Source organism: Vigna unguiculata, chromosome 5, assembly GCF_037176805.1.
Source record: "Vigna unguiculata cultivar grain cowpea cultivar isolate G323 ecotype 2 chromosome 5, ASM3717680v1, whole genome shotgun sequence".
Classification (NCBI taxonomy): domain Eukaryota; kingdom Viridiplantae; phylum Streptophyta; class Magnoliopsida; order Fabales; family Fabaceae; genus Vigna; species Vigna unguiculata.
In genome coordinates this window covers 1220823-1243849 of record NC_140796.1, presented here as the reverse complement: position 1 = coordinate 1243849, position 23027 = coordinate 1220823, and the positions used below count along the sequence as shown (strand labels likewise).

Genomic DNA, 23027 nt, shown 5'->3' with positions numbered 1-23027 from the left:
ATCTAACTTCATAGCAAAATACAATAACCACAACAGTTCGATCAGAGTAGATTATCAGATAAAGATACGTAGAAGGTGAACTCAAATTGATTCAAGAACCATATCAAAGTTGATTTTGAATCTGGGGTGTAAAGAAAACAATTGAGGGGAAAAACTAATTTGATCATGATCCCGAGGCTATACTGCCAAGGCATGCCGCTGGAAAGTGAAATTACATTGTCAAAAAATTATTGAAGATCCATCTCCAAATTACAGTATAACAAAAAGTATAAATATCAAAGCCTCAGTACAAGCAGTAAGGAAACCACCTTTGCGTATCTCTTGGCAATAAAATAAAAATGTTTGAGCATATGAATATATTGAAATTTAGCTAAGCTGACACTTTGTGAGGAAGCAAAAAACAAAATGTCAAAACTCAAGCAAATGCATGAAGTCACCTTCCTTCCACTCTTATGTGGATAAAGTAAATCAAATGCATTATTATGACTTGAAAAAAGATGGATGCATCATCATATCATGTGCAAAGGGGTTTTCAGTAAGGGAAATCAATTGGTTCCTGTTGAAGGGCTTTCTCAGCAATCTCAGTCTGCTCCTTCTGGTGAACCTTGAGGAAACCAGTGGCTGTGGCTGCAGATGGAGCACGACCAATATATTTCACATCATCATAACCTCCTCTATTCACAGCTTTCATTGAAGATACAAGTCGGGGCAAAACGTAAGTGTATCCACCCATGTTCATTGGCTCTTCTTGACACCAAACAACTTCAGCATCTATATAAGAATCAAAACAGAGAATATATGATTTATTCACAAATAATAACGAGTCTAACAAAATCAAATCTTTCTAAAAGGGTCGAAAAACAGATATACCCCCCTATTGCAAAATGGTTAGGCCTACTTAACAGTAAAATGTAAAATTATCTCTCTCTGGGTGAAACTATTTATTAAAAGACTCAACAATGAAATTAGGAAATTCAAACAGTGCCTACAAAAGAAGCACAAGCAAGAAAATTAGGTCCCAGACAAAATACAAATTACACCCCATTCAGGCCTTCAATATAGGAAATAAAAAAAAATCATAATCTGAAGGGAATTTTTCTACTTCTACAGATACATACTTGGATATCGTTTAAGCTCTCGTTGGACAAGGTCGTAAGGGAAAGGACAAAGCTGTTCCACCCTACATATTGCAACATCCTTTGCTTCAACCTTAGTTCTGTGTTCATCAAGTTCATAGTAAACCTGCAAGAGATAGTTGCATTCTATAATTTCAAAAAGCATGTAATTGAAGTACGACTTAAATATGGTTTTAATAAAATCCACCAGATTAGAGACCTTAGAAACCATTGAAGTTGATAATAAAAACTGGTTTCCGGCAAGTAACACACACATACCTTTCCAGAGCAAAGAACTAATCTCCTAATACCCTCCTCAACATCTGAGGGATAGTTTTGGTCTTTTATGAGACGCTTAAATCTTGTTCCCTGTTTGTCAAAACCTGGGTGGCCTTGGACGTCATCAAACTCAGATAAATTTGATCTACAAACCTTACTACGAAGCAGGTTCTTAGGGGACATAACAATGAGAGGTTTACGGAATTCTCTATGTACCTGCAAAAACACAAGCAGCAGATTATGAGGAAATAAGGATCATATATTTAAGTGAACAAGCGACCATTAAATCGAATCATTGTTACTATATAAGAGGACAACAAAGCTCTCCTTATGATGAAAAATCAAGGGCTCTCCACACAGGAAACAGATCAGATGGCAAGGAGCATGAAGGTCAAAGTCAACAATCACCCACAGTACAACCAATGCTACTTTACTTTTTTGGGCTTCGGCACTATTTATTACAAAAAAAAAAAAACTCAATTTATTGTACCAACCTGCCTCCTTAGAACATGGAAAAAATTAGCAGGAGTTGTGACATTCACAATCTGCAAGTTACACTCTTGAATCTGTTTCCGAAGAGTTGGATCCATCTCAGGGATAACATGAGGGTTGTCATCAGCCATCTGCCATGAAATTAGTGAACATTTGTTATTTCAACGACATTCAGATAAAATAGGGAGATGGAGCACATACAACAAGACTAGAAAGCAGTTTCAAAATTGGCAAACCAAGATAGCATTGTTTATGTTAATTGCTTGTTTACCCAACAATCTAAATTTCACAAAATGATTACTCCTCTTTTTAGTTCAACAACATTATTAACAATGAGATTAATAGAAAGGCGAAATGAGAAGGAGTTTCTGGTCAATTTGTTTGGTTTATAGCAGGTTCCTGAGAAAGTAGGGAGTTCCAAATTTCTATTTCCATACTTACCTTCCTCCACTTTTTCTTTTTTTCCTAATTAATACAATTTTTATAAAATATTTTCAATGCATACTATTTTTTTAATTTATATTTTCTTTTTTCCTTTTTTTGCAACCAAACAAAGAACAGAAATTTACTTTTTCTCCACTTTCTTTCATATTTCGCTCAGAATAAAAAATATACATATTTACTCAGCACATCCTATCTATCCAATTTTTTTTTTCAATTTTCTATCTTTCCATTTTCGTTCTCAAAACAAAGTATCCCTCACATACTACTGTAACTATGCACAACGAGTATTTATAGTGTCAACACAAAACAATAAGAAGATGCATACTGATAAGAACCTTGGGAGAACCACAGCACAAAAGTTGGTCATCATAGTTGAAAAGCCCAAGGACTTGTCAACAAAACTAGAATCCCATACCTCCACTATAAAACTTAAGTCTCATACCTTGCAATTGAATCTTAAACACACAACATTAACGTTTATATCAGTGTCACTTATTTCAAGTTCACATATCAATCTCAAAGCACACCATGTAAATTATAGTATGCCCTAGAACCACCACTATTTTTTGTCATCAATCTAATCAACCAAAATATCCAACACAATCAAGTGCAAGGGCAAACAATAGCTAAAGTTGGCAAGCAGATTCCCATTCAAGAAGATGGGACAAAAGGTCAAAAGTATTCACATAATATATTAGACCATAGATTCACAAAGAAGAACCTGAAGAAAGCGTTCCAATCTTGCACTTGAATGCTCTGGACCCTGGCCATCATAACCATGAGGAAGTAACACAACAAGGCCAGTCTGACGGAGCCACTTAGCCTCACCAGAAGCCAAGAAATTGTCAAATATCACATGGGCACCATTAGCAAAATCACCAAACTGAGCCTCCCAAATTATCAATGAATTGGGATTTTCCATTGAGTAGCCCAATTCAAATCCAAGAACACCAAACTCAGAAAGAGAGCTGCATAGTTTTAAAAAAAAAAAATAGATAAGAACCAAAAACTGAAAATTATAAATCATGGATTAAATATAAATAACAAGCATTTGTTTTTCTCTGTTTGTAACTCTTAACAAGGTTTTAATGTAACAAGTGGATTATACTGCCACTTTTATATTATTTTAAGATTCAACCATGACATCCAGAAGGCACATAAGAAGTGTTTAACACTTGAAGAACAAAGTCATGAATACAAAGCACATTAGAGGTTATAAAACTAAGTATATTAGCAAAGAAACAGTTCAAAAAAAATTGCTGATGGTTTACAAAAAGTTCCATATCAAATGTAATTATTTGTAATTAATAAGATAGGAAATGCCATTTTTAAATCAATATTGAGTGATCCATATGACATTCCTAAATGATTGATCGCCTTAATAATTTATTAACAATAAAGCCAAATTTAAAAAATAAAGATGTGGGAGGGGGCGGGGCGGTTGAAAGCAATACATATTATTCAACTATTTAAGGCGGGGCGGGGCGGGACTAGGATCAATCAATGAAACACAATTAGAACAATAAGGCACGGCAAACATAGATTTGGAAGTCTAAAACATCCATAACATCCGACCATTACCAAGTTAACTGTAACGTATTAATCCAAAAATGGTCAAGCTTAAGCCTCATGGATGACTGTGGCAGAAGTAAAAAGCAGAAAGAGGCAACATAATTAATTTTATGTAAATAGAAGAAATATTACCTATTGCTAACAGTAAACATCTCTTCATCTTGGTTCATTATAACATGGTCAAGGGGGCAATATTTATCCCCTGTTTTCTGATCATGAACCACGGCATGCCGATGACTAAAAGTTCCTCTTTCAACATCCTGACCACTTAATCGAACATGGTTGCCTTCAATAAGCAAGGTGGCAAAAGCAAGTGCCTCAGCAAATCCCCAGTCAATATCTTCCCCAGTTTCAATCATTTGAGCTCGTTGTTCATAAATCCTCTTCACAGCTTTATGAGGTGTGAAATGTTCAGGGATGGTCGTGATTGCTTTCCCAACATTTTTCAAGATCTCTGGTTTCACACTGCATTGGATAGGCCAGCCTTCAGCATTTTAGTTCAAAAATGAAAAATATAAGAACATAAAGAATATAAATTTGTTGTACCCAGTGTTTCGGATACGTGAAAGCTGTTCAGGGGACTTGAAACCAAGCCAATATGCTGAAAGCCAATCTCTTCTTTTTGGAATGTATTCTTTGCTAGCCAAAAATTCTTCATTTAGAATGGATGTGACCTTCTTGTGTATCTTATCAATTTCTTCTTGTGACAGCTCCCCTGACTCCAAAAGCTTCTTCTCGTAGATCTCAAGAGTTGATGGATGGCTTCGGATTACCTATCAACCCAAACACGTTGCAATTGATTAGCTAGTAACAAAGCAATATGCACACAAAAAGAAGAAAAACAAAACAAAAGGGCGAACCTTGTACATCTTAGGCTGAGTGAATGATGGTTCATCAATCTCATTGTGGCCAAATCGACGATAACACACCAAGTCGACAACCACATCAGAGTGGAAAGTCTGGCGCCACTCAGCAGCAAGTTCACATGCATGAACAACTGCTTCCACATCATCACCATTCACATGAAAGATGGGAGCATCCAAAGCTTTGGCAACATCAGTGCAATACTGTGAGGACCTGCCCGACGTTGGATCAGTTGTAAATGCAACCTGGTTGTTAAACACAATGTGAATAGTCCCACCAGTGGAGTAATTTGGAAGAGCACTTAAATGCAGAGTTTCATAGACCACACCCTGTCCAGCAAAACTTCCATCTCCATGAATCAACACACCCATGTTCTTGGTTCTATCCAAATCATTTGAGTAATACTGTTTGGCACGAGTTTTCCCAACAACAACCGGATTGACAGCTTCCAAGTGACTAGGATTTGCCACCAAAGACAAATGAATCCTCTTGCCACCACGAGTAGGCCGATCATACGAAGTCCCCAAGTGATACTTAACATCACCAGTTCCAGTGTAGAGTCCAACTTCACCCTCAGGCTGAAGACCACCACTGAATTCACAGAAAATCTGTCTCAGTGGCTTCCTAACCACATTTCCCAAAACATTCAGCCTCCCCCTATGTGCCATACCTATAACTATGCTCTCTACCCCAAGATCAGATGCTCTATCAAACATTTCCTTCATTCCAGGAATCAGAGTCTCTCCACCCTCAAGTCCAAACCTCTTTGCAGAGGTCCACTTGGTGGCCAAGAAGTTCTCAAACAAAGAACTCCAAGCAAGCCTATCAAAGATAGCCTCGCGCCTATCCCTATTAAACTGTGTAAGGGTGGGGGTTTCAATCTTGTCCCTAAGCCAATTACACTTATGACGATCTGCAATGTGCATGTACTCATATCCAATGCTTCCACAATAGGCTTGTTCAAGCCTTGTCAAAATGGATCTAAGGGTTTGCACGGGGCGGTTCTCGGACAAGAAACCAGCCATCCTCCACACCCCCAAGAAAAATTCCCTATCAAGATCAGCCTCAGAGAAGCCATAGAGTGCAGGGTCCAAATCCTCAGGAATTTCCCTTGATTCCAGATTCAAGGGATCCAGCTTGGCCTTCATGTGGCCATTAACTTGGTACGCCCTCACCAGCAACAACAACCTCATACTCTCCTGAATTGTTTGACCAGAAATCCCAGGAGAGGTTGAGGCCTGCCCCACAAAGTTCCTGAAGAAATTATCCCAGGACTCATCAACACTGTTGGGGTCAGCCTCCCAAGCCCTCTGAAGCTCTTCCAAATACACACTGCTTGTGCCATCTAAGAAACTATCAGTTAACTTCGAAAGAGGAACCGCTCGTGGGATAGGTGCCGCTTGTGCCTTTGATTTGAAAACCGTACTGTGGAAGCTTCTGCCATGTGATGATGTTGACGATGATGGAAGGATCCTTGCCCTTGATACAAGATATGTGGATCCACCCTTCGAAAGGGTTCTCCTAATTGCATGTTTTGCTATGCTTGTTCCAGCTCTAAACCATGCCATGCTTGACGATGATGCCTTTCACTATCACCAATACGATCCTATCCTCAACACATCTGTGACAACCATACACACACATACACACATACCCAGAAAACAGTTAAGCCAAAATATGACTCTTTTAAATAAAAATAGAAGGAAATAAGAATACCCAGAAAGAAAAAATGCGGTTTGCAGGAGAATTTACATGGGATCGAGTGGAGGACGAGAAAGGGTTCAATTGTGCTGTGAATGGTTGCTGTGAGGAAAATGGAGAAATATTAGGGAAATTGAAAGAGAAGAAGCCCTAGTTGCGTTGATGTAAAGCGAGTGAGAGAGGATTCAGAGTGTTTTGCTATTTTGTTGGGAGATTGGAAAATTCAACCCTTTGAATAGATTTAGGTTTCTTCTGTCACGTTGGCTGCGAATTCTATTGCTCTATAAGTGAATGTATCTTCTGTCCCTTTCTTTCTTCTTTCATTTTCCAATTTTCATGCTCTTTGTTACATTCTCTTATTTTATTATCAAATATATTATTATTATTATTATTATTATTTTATTACTTCTTGCAGTTTAAACAGAATTTATTCAGACAAACTTATTGCTAATTTTAAAATAATTAATTTTGTTTAAATATTAAAAGTAAGTTTTATATAAAAAGGACCATATACAAAATTATTTTTCAAAATAATCATAAACTAAATATGCTTTTTGGATTCGTGAACAAAACTAGTTTTCAGAAAATAGACATATTTTATTAAAACCCATTTGATACGTAAAATACCTATCTCATCTAATTTTTATTTTATTTTATTTTTTTTCAAAACAGCTGAAATTGTCAAAAGAATCCCAAACATGGAGAAACATATATTTAAATGATGATGTGATAACATTTTATTTTATTCTACATATAGTTCATATGCATATATTTAAATTGATTTTAGCAATATTTCAATTAAAGTAACCTAACCGTTATTTGTATTTAATCAGAAGAATAATTTTTGAAGTCAAACCAATTTAATGAATTATTATCCAAGTTCAGGTTAATTTATTACTAAAAACATTTTCATAGTGACGTTTAATCATTTATTTTATTTACTTTCCCAGCTTCTGTCTTCTCCTTATCTTTTTTTTTTTCTTTAACCCACTTGCTTACTCTCTCTTTTACATCTTTTAATTGATGTTAACATTTTTTTTCTCTAATTAATTCTTACGGAATTTTATTTTTAACTATTCTTTACAAATTCTTATTATATTGTTTTGATTTTTAATATTGATTTCTTTTAGTTTGTTGGAATCAAATATAATTTTAAAATCTATTGACATTCTAACAACAAGTGTCTTAAGTGATGTTTATTTTGCACTTATTTTTATTTTGCTAATTTTTCTTGATAAAAAAATTCTCTAAAGATTAATGGGAAATTTTGAAATAATCCATTTTACCAACAGTTTTTTATTTACCACTCACAATGTTCAACTTCTCCGCACCAAAATTATTAAAGGTTAAATTCATATTTTATTTAAAAATCTTATTGCAATTTTAAAAAAATTAAAGTAATGCATTTATATAATAAATTTTAAAACACATATACTGTATAATAATATAAAAAAAATTACAATTACTAATGAATTCATTTGAATTATCCAAACTTATTTTCCGTCAATTATTTAAAAAAAATAATAATTACCTCTAATTTCCTAGTTTCTACACTGTATCTTTTATTCTAAAGATACTTTTGAAAGCCTTGCACCAGTGATCCAAACATCACAGTTTGGAACATTATTTGCAACAGATAGAAATTTTTCTAATAATCAATCTCAATCCAATCGAGGGATAATTTCTTTAAGAGTACAAATGAAAGAGGAGAGTCGAGTAAATGAACTAATCACAACAAATCCAACAACTAAGTAATTGAAATTTTAAAACACTAACTTCAAAACACAATCTTTGCAGTTGGGAAATACAAGGACAAATACATGCTCCCACTTCTAAACTCATCAAAATAACTATAACACCCATATAAGGGCAAGTGTTGATTGAATCTGCACCCTCTAACCCAAGATTCAATTTTTTTCATGAACCACAGCAAGCAGATTTTTGAGCAGCTACCCCGCTGGCACCCTGGTCTGGTTGGTTAATCTTGATAGTCTGAGGCTGAATCACAAAGAAGATACGATCATCATTCAGGATTAAGAAAGAAACAACAATTCCATGCACTTTCTTCAAAAGTTAGAATTCAAACTCCCCAGATATTTATTTCACTGGTGAGTTCAGAAAAACAAGAATTTGATGATGGAAAAATCAGTCTTTCAGAAAAGAAATGAAAGCTGTGTAAAATACCTCGGCCTTAGAATCTGTGTCAGCAAGCCTTTGCTTAATATCTCTTGCTATTGAAAAGAAAACCTCTTCCACATTCATGTTTGTCTTTGCACTCTGCAAGAGATCTCCCAATGTAAATATAATGAAGTCAAATATTTTATTACGTGGTAATGTTATTTATCATCAAACAAGCTCAACTCACGGTTTCAAAAAACTTGATGCCGTACTCATCAGCAAGAGCTTGACCTTTCGAGGTAGGCACGGCCTAGAGGAGAAAAAAGACCCTTTGTTGGAATACATGGAATATAGACAACATTAATTTAAAGAGATAAACACATAGAATGTTCAATGTCATAGCTCTATAGCAGAGAACAAATCTGCTCCAGCCAACCAAGTTATTAGATCAGAAGTAGATAGAAAAGGAGCCTCTGAGGTACACACCCTTTTACTTTCATCCATATCAGCCTTGTTGCCCACAAGTATCTTGTTTACATTGTCAGAAGCATGTTGTTCAATGTTGCGAATCCAATTCCTAATATCTTAACAGATAGAAGAAAGATATATTAAAAATGAAAGGAATGAAAAATGGAAAAAAGAAACTTAACCATGAAAAAGGAATAATTAGTCAACATAATTCAACCTAAATAGAGAGAAAGACAGTCCAAGTGAAGAGAATGGGTAAAGAGGGGAGAAAGAAGAAAACACATTTTGAAGGGTCAGCTGCAGCTGAAAAGTAGTATATATTCTCATTCGTATACTGGTTGGTTCATAAATAAGTATAAAAAAATATCAGAAGAATTTGGATGTGAAGGATATTACTGTTGAAAGATGCCTCATCAGTGACATCATAAACGAGCAAGATGCCCATGGCTCCACGGTAATAAGCTGAAAAATCAAGTAGCATTGTAAGAAATTTTTCTTTCATAAAAAAAATATGAAGGATGAAACTAAAGTAGGATATTCATCCACATAATGAACTTATATGACAGTAACTTCTGATCAAATTTATTAGGCAAATAAGTCAGTCAGCCTATTAAACTAAAGTACTTTGTGTTCTATTCGTGCACAAACGAAGTCCACGTTGACTTTAATTTGATGGGGGTTACGAAATGCCACTAAACTTCTATGCCTCCTATATATAAACTGATATTGAAATGTGTTTAAGCTTCAAACATATTCAATTAGCCAGGTTGCAAAAGTCAAAACAAATACCTGTGGTAATAGTTCGAAATCGTTCCTGACCAGCTGTATCCCAGATTTGTAACTTAATGCGTTTGCCATCAAGTTCAATGGTTCTTATCTTAAAATCAATGCTGCCAAATTCGTACACAACATGGTTTTATCCATCAACAAAAATATATATATTAGCTTCTGTGAAATAGAGTATACAGATAATGAGCTACAGACTAAATTGATATCCCTGACATTAGAGAATGGTGTATATTTATGATGTTTGATAAGTATGACATGCAGCATGAAGTCTAGAAATTTCATTATAAGTGAATTGGGACAAATATTCCAGGAAGTATTATTGATTAACAAAAAAAAAAATACTTGGAATACAATATAGTCAAATAGGACAAGTATTGTAGGCAGCCTTATTAACTACTTGGACTAAAATATTGTCACTGCCAATTGGAAACATTGATACAAGACTCTCAGATAACACAAGACAGTAACCAGCAGATCCTACAGCATTTTCACAAGAATAAGAATAAACCAGCAGATACTAACCCAATGGTGGTGATAAAGCTGGTCGTGAAGGAACCATCAGAAAAACGCAAAAGCAGACAACTTTTCCCCACACCTGTAATTGTTACAAGATAGCTATCAAAAGAAGATAAAAAGTTCAAGAGAAATTCAAAAAAGATAAAACAAGACACCAGATCTATATGCACACACTCAAATGCATAAATACATAAAACCAAACTTCGATATGCAGATTTGTATATTTGGAGTGCATTGTTTACATATATTTTATATTTTGGAAATACTATAATACTGGATGGACCTTCACTTGTGGGATGTTGCACTTTGCACACTGATCAATCTGCTTTCTTACACCTTTATTTTTTAACATAATAAAAATTTTAACATTCCAAAATAACTACCAACCAAAAATTTTAAAATACCACCCCTCATCTCCTGTGACTTATTTTATGGATTAGTAAAACTAATCCAAGATGGCAACATACATGCACATTTAAATTTATTAATAATTTATGGGTTAATTTATTTCCATCACATACATATATCTATATAACCAGGGAATAATCAATGCTATCATGGTGGTTACATGGATTACTAAACTTCATAGGATTCTATCAAATCAAAAGGCAGATTTTCAATAAAACAGTTTAGAGTAAGTAGTTTTTCCAATCATAATAGGTATCCATTTTGAATTTGATCCCTTAATCTGGGTGGAGCGACTCACCAAACACAACAAGTTACAAAAATAACCTTGTTTACTAAACACTACTAATAAACTTAAATAATTTTTAACTAATTAAATATCTAGAAGATAACTTAAAATGCTTGGCAAACATACTCAATTTGTACAATGGAAATTATAGGACACTATCTCACAGACACATTTAACAAATGTAGCACATGCTCGGTGCTCACGTTAAGTTCGTAGAACATGTCATAATTTATCACACTGACTATTATAGTAGTATAGACTCGAAGCACACCTTTAGTGCAAACTGTAAACCTATTATTACAGAAATCATTCGTGAGCCATACTATAGTTTGCATGCTAGCCATTGCCACATCAAGCATATCTTTTCATTTATAAATCAAACATATATTATTGGAATCACTTCTTTCTCGTAGTCTTCCACAAAGTTTCTCACAGCACCCTCTGAAACAACGGCAGTTTTTCTAGATCAATGATGTAGGCCTTCTTGTTTCATTATGTATCATTAAATTAAATCCAACAACAGGCATATAACCTCTGCGATTGAGTTTCCTAGCATAAAACCAAACTAGTACCAAAGTGTGTCGTCTTTAAACATTATATAGGACTATCTCATTGGACAACTTTGGACCTGTTCGATATAAAATAACAAAATAAAATGACTTAAAATTATTCCAGAAATAAAAATCAACTAAGGCACTTAAAACTCATTTAACTTCTACAGAACTGATTTTAACTTACCTTAAGTTATTTTTAACTTAGGGAGAAACTTACTTCATTTTAACTGTTCTCATAAGTGTTTAATATGCATATCAAGCTATACCTTTCCTCCGAACACACTTGCAAAACTTCACTGCCTATATCATTAAGTGCCATCGCTTTTTCTTAGATATTGTCAAATATAGCAATCACGTGTCAAAAGAAATGATGCTTCAAGCTCTCAACAACATAAGCCCACATCACATTTAACAACCAAATTCCCAAATAAAAAAACAAGAAGCTTAACCATACAACAGCTTTCAATCCAAGTAAAAACCACAATCATAATTCAAAACCAGCAATGAAGCATCTCCAAAACAACCCACCACCAAACCTTTGGCTCTAGAAACAAAACATCCAAACCCCACAAAAAAAGGAAAAAAAAAAGAAAAAAAAAACACTAAGATCTGAAATCTGAAATAAACCCATTTTGTTGTTTTCTTAATTTTGCAGAGACAGAGAGACAAAGGGGAGGCACGATATAACTAACCGCTGTCGCCAATAAGAAGAAGCTTGATGAGGTAATCGTAATCGGCACGTGCCCTCGCAGGTGGTGCTGCCATCGGTGACCACACAATAACAACAACACCACACGCAAATTCACTCAAAAAGATCCTCTCTTTCTCTCTCTCTCTTTCTCTTTGTGGAGATAAGTGTCGATAAAACGAAAAGGGTATGCGAGATCGAAGAGAGGATCCAAATGGGTTTGGTTGTGTTGTGTTGTTCTGCTTTTGGTTTTGGTTTTGATTTTTGAGAGAGGTTTGGGTTTCTTTTCTTTGTTTCTTTCTCTCCGCGTATGCTGCGTGGCGTGGCCCTCTCTCTCTCTCTACACTGTCACCAGTATCCGTTAACATAAAAAAATATATTAGTTATTTGTATTTTGTAATTTAAGTTTTTAAAATAGAAATTTATGAACCTATGTCCAAGCCTAAACACCTATATGGAATTTGAAAATAATAATAATTTTTCCTTAATATAAAAATTGAAATATAATTTTTGAAAATATTTCGATAATTAGCAGTGCTAATAATTGAACTTGTCAACCATCATTAACAACTGATAAATGTTGATTTCAATTGCCAATGTGACCAACCTTGTTACTAATTAGATTAGATTAGGAAAATAATTTGGCAAATGGTAAAATAATAATTGTCATGGATAGTGATGTGGATTGATTGGTTGTGTGATGAAAGAGACTAATTAATCTAAACATGATAAAGTAAACATAATATAAAAATGTAAAAATACAAACAAACAATATTTTTCAAAAGTCAATTTTAGATGACAGTTCTTCTTTGTAGAAAAAAATAACAAAGATGATGAGCGTAAGTGTTTATTTTTTTTACATAACACATGTTAATGAGTTATTAGAATTCCTATCAAATAGTATTTTAATACTTTTTTTCTTGCATTTTGTTTGTTCATTGAGAATAATAAATGAACCGAACTGAAGTACACCTCTAAAATCAATAAAGCCCAATAATTGCAATAAAGATAAGAATCACGGAGTTGTTTTCTCAGAAGACCTTGTCTGCTTTTCATTTTTTGTCAAAAATATTCCCTCCTTTCAACAATTAGTTTCTGAAAATGTAGTTTTTCCGATCTAAAAAATTTGTTTTGGGGTGTTTATTTTAAAAATTATATCATGAAAAGTAAATTTCAGGCTATACTTTTTCGTTGTTTATATATATTCCGAAATATAATTTTAAGGTTCCGAAAACTAAATTAGAAAATATGTACACACAATACTGAAAATGTTTCAACAATTACATTGATGTTATACAGAATCATGTTTAGATACTTTCAAATAAACATGTAGGAACACGTCTTGTTGGTCCAAAGAAACATTGTACTCGTGCTTATGTTGTCATCTTCCTTTAACTTTTTTGATGCAGACAAAGTGTTTAAAAGAATATGTTGTTAGTATTTCTCTGTAATTTGAAACACAAATAAACGTGCCATAGAAAAAACTATGCCATAAAACAAGTTTCCATGTCTTGTGGTATCTCTGCATCAAATTAATCAGAAGAATGAGGAGCATTCCACCATTGTTATTTGCATCAAGGAACAAGTTGAAGAGACGATATCACATTCATACAATACGACTAGAATCATATTCCATGACTTCGAACGAAACCTTTACTTTAACAGCACTTTAAAAATGGAAATGCAAGAATAGTTAGATTACTGCAGCTAACTCGGATTCTAGTTTGAGGTTGAGCCATTGTTCTTACCAATAGTCGCGGCATGAACACAAGCCATCCTTAAAATGATGAAACCGATTTGCATCCCTCACAATTATTTCCCTTTGAACAAGCTTTGATATAAGCTTTATTGCAGAGTGACAGTTCACACATGCTCGAAGATTCTTTGTTATTCTAAGTGTGGTTCCAGGAGCAGTACTAATAAGTCCATAAGCAACGGCTATCCTCTCACTATGAAAACTAAGATTCTCTTCCTTCTCTTCGTAATTCAGATCATGCAAAACCGATTCTGTATGTGGAACAAACCCGATCTCCTTCAACCTTCGTTCTAATATCTGAAGCTCGTTGAATATTTCATTAGCCATTGGGTGTGACTTGTCACCCACATGAAATGCTTGCAGCTTCCCATTTATTTCAATTACACTATAGCCAAGGTCCTTATTCAGTCCCTTCTCCCTCATTAGAACTCGAATATGTGCAACACGATCCCATAAGCGGGAGGAAGCATAGAGATTAGAGAGTTGTACATAATGCCCTGTATTATATGGATCTAATGAGAATAGTTTCTTTGCAGCATATTCTCCCAATGTTACACAACGATGGATCTTGCATGCACTCAGAAGTGCTCCCCATACACTTACGCCAGGTTCAATGGGCATTTTCATTATAAATGCACAAGCCTGACCCAGATAACCTGCTCGTCCCAAGAGATCAACAACGCAAGAATAATGCTCATTGCGAGGTTCAATTTCAAAGTCTTTCATGGAATGGAATAGCTTCCACCCCTCTTTTACGAGGCCAGAATGATTGCATGCCGTGAGAAGCCCAACAAAGGTAACGTCATTTGGGAATACACCTGTTTGCTTCATTGCAGTGTAAAGATTAATGGCTTCCCATCCTTGACCATGCAAGCCATACCCCATAATCATGGCACTCCACATAACAACATCCTTATCTGAATTACGATCAAATACCATGCGAGCAGATTCTACACTTCCACATTTTGCATACATATCAATGAGGGCGGTATTAACAAAAATGCAACTTCCAAAGGTACTGTTGCTTACATAGTCGTCCATCCATTGTGCTAATTTGAGGGAACCAACGTGTGCACTAGCTATGACTGCAGATCTCACAGTGACAGAATCTGGTTTAATATTTCTTGAGATCATGTCACGAAACAGATGTACCGCTTCCTCGGCGTGGCCATTCTTTGCATAGCCAGATATCATTGCGTTCCACATAATCACGTTTGGTGTCTTCATTTGATCAAAGAAATATCTTGCAACCGTCGCCATCCCACATTTAGCATATAAAGCTGTAAGCGAGATAAGCAAATCAGGCTCATCTTCAAGACCCATCTTGATGACACAACCATGAAGAGATCTCCCTTGCTCCAAATCATCTACATCGGTATAAGCCCTCAGAATGCTTACCAGAGCAATCCAATCTGGTTTCACATCAGCATTTCTCATTTGACTGAACATTCGCAATGCTTCCATAGATTCCCCGTTCTGCGCATATCCAGAAATGATGGAAGTCCATGAAACAATCGTTCTATGGTATAACCCATCAAACACCACTTTTGCCACACTAATACGACCACATTTAGCATACATTGCCACCAGGCCATTCTGCACAAACACATCCGACCCAAATCCATATCTGATTATCTGTCCATGAATCAGGCAACTCAAACCAAAATCTAATAACTCAGTACAAGCTTTAAGTACATAAGGAAAAGTAAATCCATCCGGATGGACTCCTGTCCATCTCATCCACCTATACATATCAATGGTGTCCCTGAACATATTGTTCCTCGAATAACTCCTAATGATAGCATTCCACATAAACACGTCAGGGAAGCAAAATCCATCAAACAGCTTGCGAGCATAACAAATTTGCGCAAGATTCGAGCTCCCATTAACCAGTTTTGTCATGAGAAACCCATTATGTTGAAGCCCAGAGACAAGTAATTGGTTATGTATCTGATCAAGGTGTCTCTTGTGGGTAGAATTATCAATAAGAGACGCATAAAAAGAGTCTGAATTGACACCACGATCACGGTTAACAGAATGTTCAGGATGAAGAGCTGATGAACAAATATATTTGACACACTTGAGCACCAACCACGTGGGTATTTCAGAAGTTGTAACCTTTCGGTACTTTGCAGTAAGGGGAGATAAGCTAAAGAAAATCCAAGCCATAGAGCTGCGTCCATCATCTTTCAATGTATGTTTGCAAATTCTAAACTCATATCAACTGATGCACTTCAATTAGACAAATGGTGATCTAACCAATTCAGTTTCTCGTTTCCAGCTACCAGCCTATTGAAGCCCGATTTAATTCCGATTTCTCTGTCCAGCCTAAATTGGAGTACACTGAACTGAAGCATTTAATCAAACACCTAGGTCATGTTAAAAGCGGATATAAGTGACAACAGAACTTGTTGAAGCATTTAGTCGAACACGTAGGCTATGTAAACTCTGGAGGCACGAAATGGGCTACCTTGAAGCAGCGAAGAACCAACCAAAGCCAACCTAGATTGAAGCTAGGTCACAAAAGGGAACGAAAATGGAAGTGAAATGAAACTGAATATATTGAAGGCAAATATGAAAACGAACAATAACATATATGAATCGGAAGGAAAGTTATCGAATGCGAACACATGACAGCGAATGTAAAGCAAATGGAATAACTGCAAACCACACAGATTGAATGCGAAGCAGAGATTTATAGAGAGAAAGGGAAGAACAATGCAATAAGTTTTACCTTGACACAGAAATCCTTTGGGAATGGTTTATTATAAAATATTTTTTCAAAATGTCAAATTTTTAAATAGTAGTATGAAGATTAAAAATTGTCAGAACAAAACATCATATTTTATATGAAAAGAATACGGTGATTCTTTAACTATCATGTTATACGGTGAAAAGTGACCATTTTTCAAAAACCACCCTATTAAAACTGTAATTTTTTGTAGTAAGAAGCCATTGATTAACCAAAATTATTTTGATGAAAGCGAAATTAAACAGAACACAAATTTAGCATTACTTTCATGAATTCTTAACCTGGCATGGACCTTCTCTATTCCTTTCATTCAATAAAACCATGCTTTCTAAATACTTCACTCCAAACAATTCAGCTTCATCACCAAATTCTTTTATGTTCCATTAATTTTCTACCTTCTCTCTCTCTCTCATCATCATCAAGACATTTGCATCAGAGGTACTATGTTGTATTTTGTTTTGTTATGTCCAGCCTTTCTTTCATGTACGAATTTCTGCAGCATTTTTCATATTTTTTCAACATGAGTATTTCATATATGGACTTTGCTATTTTATGCAGTTTTCTGAATTAATAACTACCAACTTTATTGCATAAGAACTCCAAATGCTGGTATACCTAATCAAAGACCTTATTCTCTTCATCTGCATTGAAGTTTGAGTGCATGTATGTAAATCCTGGTTCACTTCTTATCGTTTATATGTAATACACTTTTTAGTAGTTGAATTGTATTCTTCATTGAAAAACCCTCATGTAACTTTTTTTTTTGTTAACTTCGTCCTAAAAGGCTTATAACAGAGAAAAGTGAAATCATCCTTTTCATCCATTAAAAGTAACTTATAAATAAATTAAAAATAACATTTTGAAGAAGCTAATATGAAATAACTTCTACAATTTAACATATGCATAAATTTGTATTTTTTCTAATGTAGATGTTCATTCAGATGTACCCTTTTGAAATGCCTTCTTTTGTGGCATCGTTTATTTCAAGTTATTGTACAAATAACATGTTTCTTTTCAGTAACTTCCATTGCAATGGCTTCAACATGGAGTATTTTAATTTTTAAATTTAATTGAGACCACTAATATCATAGTAGAGATAAGTGAATTTTCACTGTGAGAACATAATTTATTTTGAGATGACTGTAATTAACCTTTTTATTTTGAGATTGTAAACTATTTATTTTGAAATTATTCTAATTTTACCTTTTCGTAACGAAATCATAGACTTTATTATTAATATTTTGTAAATAAGAAGAGTTAAACTCACAATTTCTTCTATTTTGTGTTTCAATTATCGACTAAAGTTAATTCTTAACATTTTAGTAGCGAAAAGAATTAAATTCACAACTTCTGGATCTTCTAAATCCTTCGAACCAACCTTACATGTCTAATAAATTAACATACATTTATCTTAAGAAGATAGATTCGAACATGTACCACCCAGTGATAGCGTATTTAGGCAATTGCATAAATTTAATTGAGTAAATTAAATTAACATGGGTAAAGTTTTTTCAAGATACACTAACACCATTTTTTTCCAAGTTTATACAAAAAGATAATATGTAGTTTAAAAGCATTACATTATTTCTCCTTTTATATATACACACACCTTTCAAACATTTTACTATAATGATAAAAGAAATGTAAATGTAGCCAATGATTACGTAATTTACTCAACCTAATTTACATGCACTTGAACATGTGCCTGAATGCAAGAGTTAACCGCGCATGCTTGTCTTCAGGACACGGGACTTGAAAAATGAAACCAAATCAACAAACATATGACTTTATTTTATAGTTTTATTCTTCAAGCTTTTAGTCAAAATTTCATCTTGAACTATTTATTTCCGCTCAAATTTAAAAAAGAAAGCCACAGCCACACAAAATATATTCTTGCCACGTTTCTTCCAATCAAATACCAAACGCACCCACCATTAATAAAAAAAAAAAAAAGCTAACTTCACAGTATCAATATGAACTCCCAAATATATTCCATTATCAAGTAAAATGTTCACTACCATTTTAAAAGATCGTGGTATCTATATACTATAAGCTATAAGTTCTCATGTTTCAATTGGTTCAATTTTTCTCATTCACACAAGCTCAAAATCAAACCAGCAATTCTTTACAGCTAATCACAGTCTCAGAAATTACAATGAGTGTCAGCCTGCCATGTCGAAGTCGTCTGATGGCTGGTATAAGTCGTAGTTCTCGGGAGCTTCTATTTTTCCAGTAAGATAGCCATTCCCTGCAAAAATTAATGTAACAGTCTTGATTGTCAAGTACTTTGATAAAGAAAACAGCTCTCATGCGCGAATGAGATACAGTAACGCTTTCTAAATTTCCGTATGAAATAAAACAAGGAAGGTAATTTTCATCACACACAAGCTCCATCACTGTACTCCACAGTCTCGTTAAATTCATACACAAGAAAATGAGACCCATTAAAATGGTTTCTGGAGATGCACGAATATGCAAAGTATATTACATATATAAAGGGACTTTTGGACAAGGACAGAAGTAAAAAAGTTCTCCATTTAAATGATGGCATGTGAATATTCTTCCAATAATAAATAACTTCATGTATTGAACAATTTTAAATAAATATGCATGCCTCGTCATTTAATTGGAGATGTAAGGAACTTGATCTAAGCCATGTCCTATACATATAGAAAATCTCAAATCCAAGAACTTCAATTATAAAAGTAATTATCAATACAAAATTCTCTATTATAAAAGTACGGATTTCTGCAAGGAACATCTGAAAAGGGTGGTGAGGAGTTGAGATAGAACGAGCTATATTGACAGGAAGAATTGTTCTTGTATCCAGAACTGGTTGGAATACTTAGGGCATATCATCTCTAAACAGAGGAATTCAACAGGATTCTAACAAGGTAAAAAGATACGTTAGATTGGCTCACTTGTGGGTGTGAAGGGGCTTAGGGGTTCCTCGTGTTCACTTGTTATCATAGAAAGGCGAGAAATAATGGGGAGATAGCTTGATCACTTAAACAACTTGCGTACAAGGGAAGTCAAGTGCATCCATAAAATCCTCATGACAGAATGCCCGGGGAATGGTGGAGGTCATGATCAAATAGAAGGGAGAACAAGATGAGTTTTGAAGAGAGGAGAGTGATTCAAACAGTGGCCCAAAGTCACCAAAGTTTATGTGATTAGTTTATGAATTCTCAAAACTGAGGAGAGAGAGACTTACTATCTAGTGGTGTGAATGGGTGATGGCATAAGAATCTGCCCTGACATATGGTAATGGAGACTTGGGAGATTGCGAAAAAACTAGAACTAGACCTCTTGAATGCCTAGAATGGTTTTTTCCATACCTCCTGGAAAATACAGCTATACTAGGTCCAGGATCACCATGATCCAGCCTAATACTAAATAATACAGAACATTCTTTTTTGTTGCCTTTTTTTGTAATTTTTCTGCCACATATCAACTAGCTTCCAACGTATAACGTTAAAAAACAATAATCTTACCTTTATTTGATTAAAATAAAGACAAGTACATGAAGAAAGGATAAGAAGTTACATACCGGGGTTTGATAGCAGCCCATCGAAAACAGGCACATGGTTGAAATTTCTAGTGGATCTTAAACTCCCATCAGACGGGAAAACAGAATCTGGTTTGTTGGATTCTGGATTCTCATTCAAGTACTGCAGATCATCATGGTTCTGGAAACCTAAATTATCAGAAGGCCCAGCAGAAACATTGAGCTGGGACCAAAAATCGTCAGCCTTTGTCTTCTTATCTTTGGAATCAACCTCGGTCTCTACTTCTGATTCTGCATTAACACCAGGTGCCACATTCTGCTGCTTTCTTTTGGAGCGAGCCCGCCTGTTCTGAAACCAGTTATAAACATTGGTCTCAGAAATCTGGCCATGCTGGCTGAGCTCAGCAGTGATCTCCTTGATCTTTTCCTTGCTGGGAGTTCCAGTCCCCTGATCAAATATCCGCTCCAGAATCTGAAGCTGCATAGCCGTCGGAGTCCACCTCTGCCTCGAAGCTATTTTGTGCCCACCAGACCCCAACAAAGGATCGCAGTACATGTTTCCCAGTCTAATCCCTGACAATGAAAACATCAATCAAACAACGTTGTTATTACGACTAAATAAAGAAAAACCCATCAATGTAAAGGATGTTTACACTCTACTCTAATCATATAATAAAAAAAATCATGCATGTTAAGTTTGCTGACTATTACCATACCCATCCTAGAATTTATACAAACTATGACTACTAAATCCAACCGGTTGTTAGAATATACACTGACATTGAACAGAAATTAAATTAAACCACACCATCTTGAGAATATATGCCTCTTTCGATTCAATAAACAGTTCTAATCATCAAAACTGGTTTTGGATTCCTTCATTAAATTAGCCAATAAGTTATACTTGTACAATTTCGAAGTAGCACAGAGGGAGAAAAACTTTATGCAGTTAACTAATCGACAAAGTGATGGTCATGGCTGAATTAATAACAGTTTAATTGAAGAGTGAGGGAAAGTAAATTAACACACTAACACACATTGTAACATACACCAACTAACTAAATAATTAAAAACAGTGAAAGATGAATCGAAACCTGCGAGATCTTGGTGAGAAGAGATGGTTTTGTGCATCTCGATGAGTTGCTCGCAGATTGTTGCGTAAACCGCAATCTGCTTGCGGAGAGTCTCGAGTTGTTCGTCGGTCATGACTTTGACGTACATCATTTCGGCGTTCCCGTTGGGTTGCCAACGCTGCTTCTGCCAATCCATCACGTTCACCATCGCCTTCTCTCTGCGATCACACATAAACACGTGTGTACAATGTCTTATATATTTATTTATATTTATTTATTTATTTTTAATTGAGAGTTGTGAACCCTAATCATGAAATGACGAAAACGAGAAGCAGAGATAATTAAGAATGGAAGAGAAAAGGTTTCAGATCTGACATGGGAGCAGATGCTTTGGTGTCAGAGGCGTATGTTAGCACTTGCCGAAACTCGAAGCTGTGTCGGCGGCGTACGATGCGGGGAGAGAATAAAAAGCAAGAATGTCCCAGGGATATTCTTGTCCAAAACAAATTATTTCACTGTCCCTAACCAGCTCTGGGCTTTTTATTTCGCAAAATTCTACAGTTTTTGGAATCAATAAATTTCATATTTAGAAAAGAAACTCAATTAAAAGTGTCTGAGGTTTAGGATGTTAAACTCTACAACTGTATTTGTATATAAAAAATTATTAGTATAATTAAAGAAAGTATTATATCTTTTTATTAATTTATTGTTAACAATTTTAATGATTTATTAAGTAAGCCTTATAGTTATAAATACAATATTTTAATGTATGATTTATTTGATAAATAAGAATATTTTATATAGAAAAGGTGTTTTAGGAAGATTTAAAATTATTTACCAAAAAAATCTATTTTTAATATTTTAATTTGTGCATTTGTTGTATAATACAGAAAACTTGATAGATAAAAATGCTAAATGTATTTTAGATTATACTTGCAGGATTTGAGGGTAAAATAGAAAAGGAAGTTGTAATTTATGTTTTTAGTTAAGAAAGTCATATATAGTTTGTAAGGATAAATAAGAGATTCAGGTATTACGGAATATTTTATTATAAAAAATAATTTCTTTTTGTTTGTGATTAATATTTTAGAAATATTTGCAAAATTTTCTTGGAAATTAAAGAATGATATGATATTTTTATCAAAAATTTGAATAATTTATGATATTAAATTATGTAATTAAAGTAACATAATATCTGTATCATAATATTTAGTAAGAAATTCAGTTGAAATTTGTACTCTAAAGTAAAAAAACAAAAAAAAAAACACGACATATTAAAAAATACAAGTAGAATGTTTTTTCACAGCATACGCGTAGTAGCTAAATAACGTCAAAAAAAATATTAATCATTATCAAAGAAATAACAGTCAAAAGACTTTGTTGAAAATTGTTTGAGGCCATATATTTTAAAAATTGTGATATTGTTCATGTTATCTTTTAGATGCAATGAATTTTGTCTGTAATATAACTTCATTGTTATTACATGTACTATTATTTATAGCATGAAAATATTATTATTTTAAAAACGTGAAATATCTATGATTTTATAGAATAATTTTATAGAATAATAGAATTATTTTTTACGAGACTTTCTCCGCCAACTCGATATTTATTGGTATGCCACGTGGCTGAATTTATCACATC

The 23027-nt window shown here is 34.3% G+C and overlaps 4 protein-coding genes across 4 annotated transcripts; all 4 read right to left on the bottom strand.

Annotated features, from left to right (window-relative positions):
* Nucleotides 1–141: 141 nt before the first annotated feature.
* Nucleotides 142–6759, bottom strand: LOC114185835 (uncharacterized). The gene is made up of 9 exons (XM_028073768.2): nucleotides 6519–6759; nucleotides 4763–6387; nucleotides 4449–4675; nucleotides 4035–4367; nucleotides 3052–3298; nucleotides 1889–2017; nucleotides 1395–1610; nucleotides 1119–1242; nucleotides 142–771 (listed from the first exon to the last, which is right to left on the bottom strand). Exons 2-9 carry the CDS (start codon nucleotides 6332–6334, stop codon nucleotides 533–535), a joined length of 3087 nt encoding a protein of 1028 aa, XP_027929569.1. The 5' UTR covers nucleotides 6335–6387; nucleotides 6519–6759; the 3' UTR covers nucleotides 142–532.
* A 1351-nt stretch (nucleotides 6760–8110) lies between these two features.
* LOC114185774 (ras-related protein RABE1a-like) lies at nucleotides 8111–12642 on the bottom strand. The gene is made up of 8 exons (XM_028073682.2): nucleotides 12299–12642; nucleotides 10365–10437; nucleotides 9843–9943; nucleotides 9450–9515; nucleotides 9072–9169; nucleotides 8833–8895; nucleotides 8652–8744; nucleotides 8111–8465 (listed from the first exon to the last, which is right to left on the bottom strand). The coding sequence occupies exons 1-8, from the start codon at nucleotides 12369–12371 to the stop codon at nucleotides 8385–8387; spliced, it is 648 nt and encodes a 215-aa protein (XP_027929483.1). The 5' UTR covers nucleotides 12372–12642; the 3' UTR covers nucleotides 8111–8384.
* Nucleotides 12643–13545: 903 nt separating this feature from the next.
* MEF22 (mitochondrial editing factor 22) lies at nucleotides 13546–17593 on the bottom strand. Its single transcript, XM_085674130.1, has one exon. The coding sequence runs from the start codon at nucleotides 16217–16219 to the stop codon at nucleotides 14039–14041; it is 2181 nt and encodes a 726-aa protein (XP_085530256.1). The 5' UTR covers nucleotides 16220–17593; the 3' UTR covers nucleotides 13546–14038.
* Nucleotides 17594–18770: 1177 nt separating this feature from the next.
* LOC114182998 (WUSCHEL-related homeobox 8-like) lies at nucleotides 18771–21728 on the bottom strand. Its single transcript, XM_085672913.1, has 3 exons — nucleotides 21405–21728; nucleotides 20353–20883; nucleotides 18771–19050 (listed from the first exon to the last, which is right to left on the bottom strand). Exons 1-3 carry the CDS (start codon nucleotides 21613–21615, stop codon nucleotides 18965–18967), a joined length of 828 nt encoding a protein of 275 aa, XP_085529039.1. The 5' UTR covers nucleotides 21616–21728; the 3' UTR covers nucleotides 18771–18964.
* Nucleotides 21729–23027: the final 1299 nt, after the last annotated feature.

Bases quoted from the DNA above. Each gene is read 5' to 3' on its own strand.
- MEF22 (XM_085674130.1), bottom strand. From the start codon at position 16,219: ATGGCTTGGATTTTCTTTAGCTTATCTCCCCTTACTGCAAAGTACCGA.
- LOC114185835 (XM_028073768.2), bottom strand. From the start codon at position 6,334: ATGGCATGGTTTAGAGCTGGAACAAGCATAGCAAAACATGCAATTAGG. The intron at 4,368-4,448 runs GTACAACAAATT...TATCCAATGCAG, and splicing joins TCACGTATCCGAAACACTGG to TGTGAAACCAGAGATCTTGA. The intron at 772-1,118 runs GTATGTATCTGT...ATTCTTATATAG, and splicing joins AGAGCTTAAACGATATCCAA to ATGCTGAAGTTGTTTGGTGT.
- LOC114182998 (XM_085672913.1), bottom strand. From the start codon at position 21,615: ATGTGTGATCGCAGAGAGAAGGCGATGGTGAACGTGATGGATTGGCAG. The intron at 20,884-21,404 runs GTTTCGATTCAT...TTTCATTGTCAG, and splicing joins TTCTCACCAAGATCTCGCAG to GGATTAGACTGGGAAACATG. The intron at 19,051-20,352 runs GTATGTAACTTC...TAATTTTTGCAG, and splicing joins TGGGCTGCTATCAAACCCCG to GGAATGGCTATCTTACTGGA.
- LOC114185774 (XM_028073682.2), bottom strand. From the start codon at position 12,371: ATGGCAGCACCACCTGCGAGGGCACGTGCCGATTACGATTACCTCATC. The intron at 9,170-9,449 runs GTAATATCCTTC...CTATCTGTTAAG, and splicing joins TGATGAGGCATCTTTCAACA to ATATTAGGAATTGGATTCGC. The intron at 8,745-8,832 runs GTGAGTTGAGCT...GATCTCTTGCAG, and splicing joins GCATCAAGTTTTTTGAAACC to AGTGCAAAGACAAACATGAA.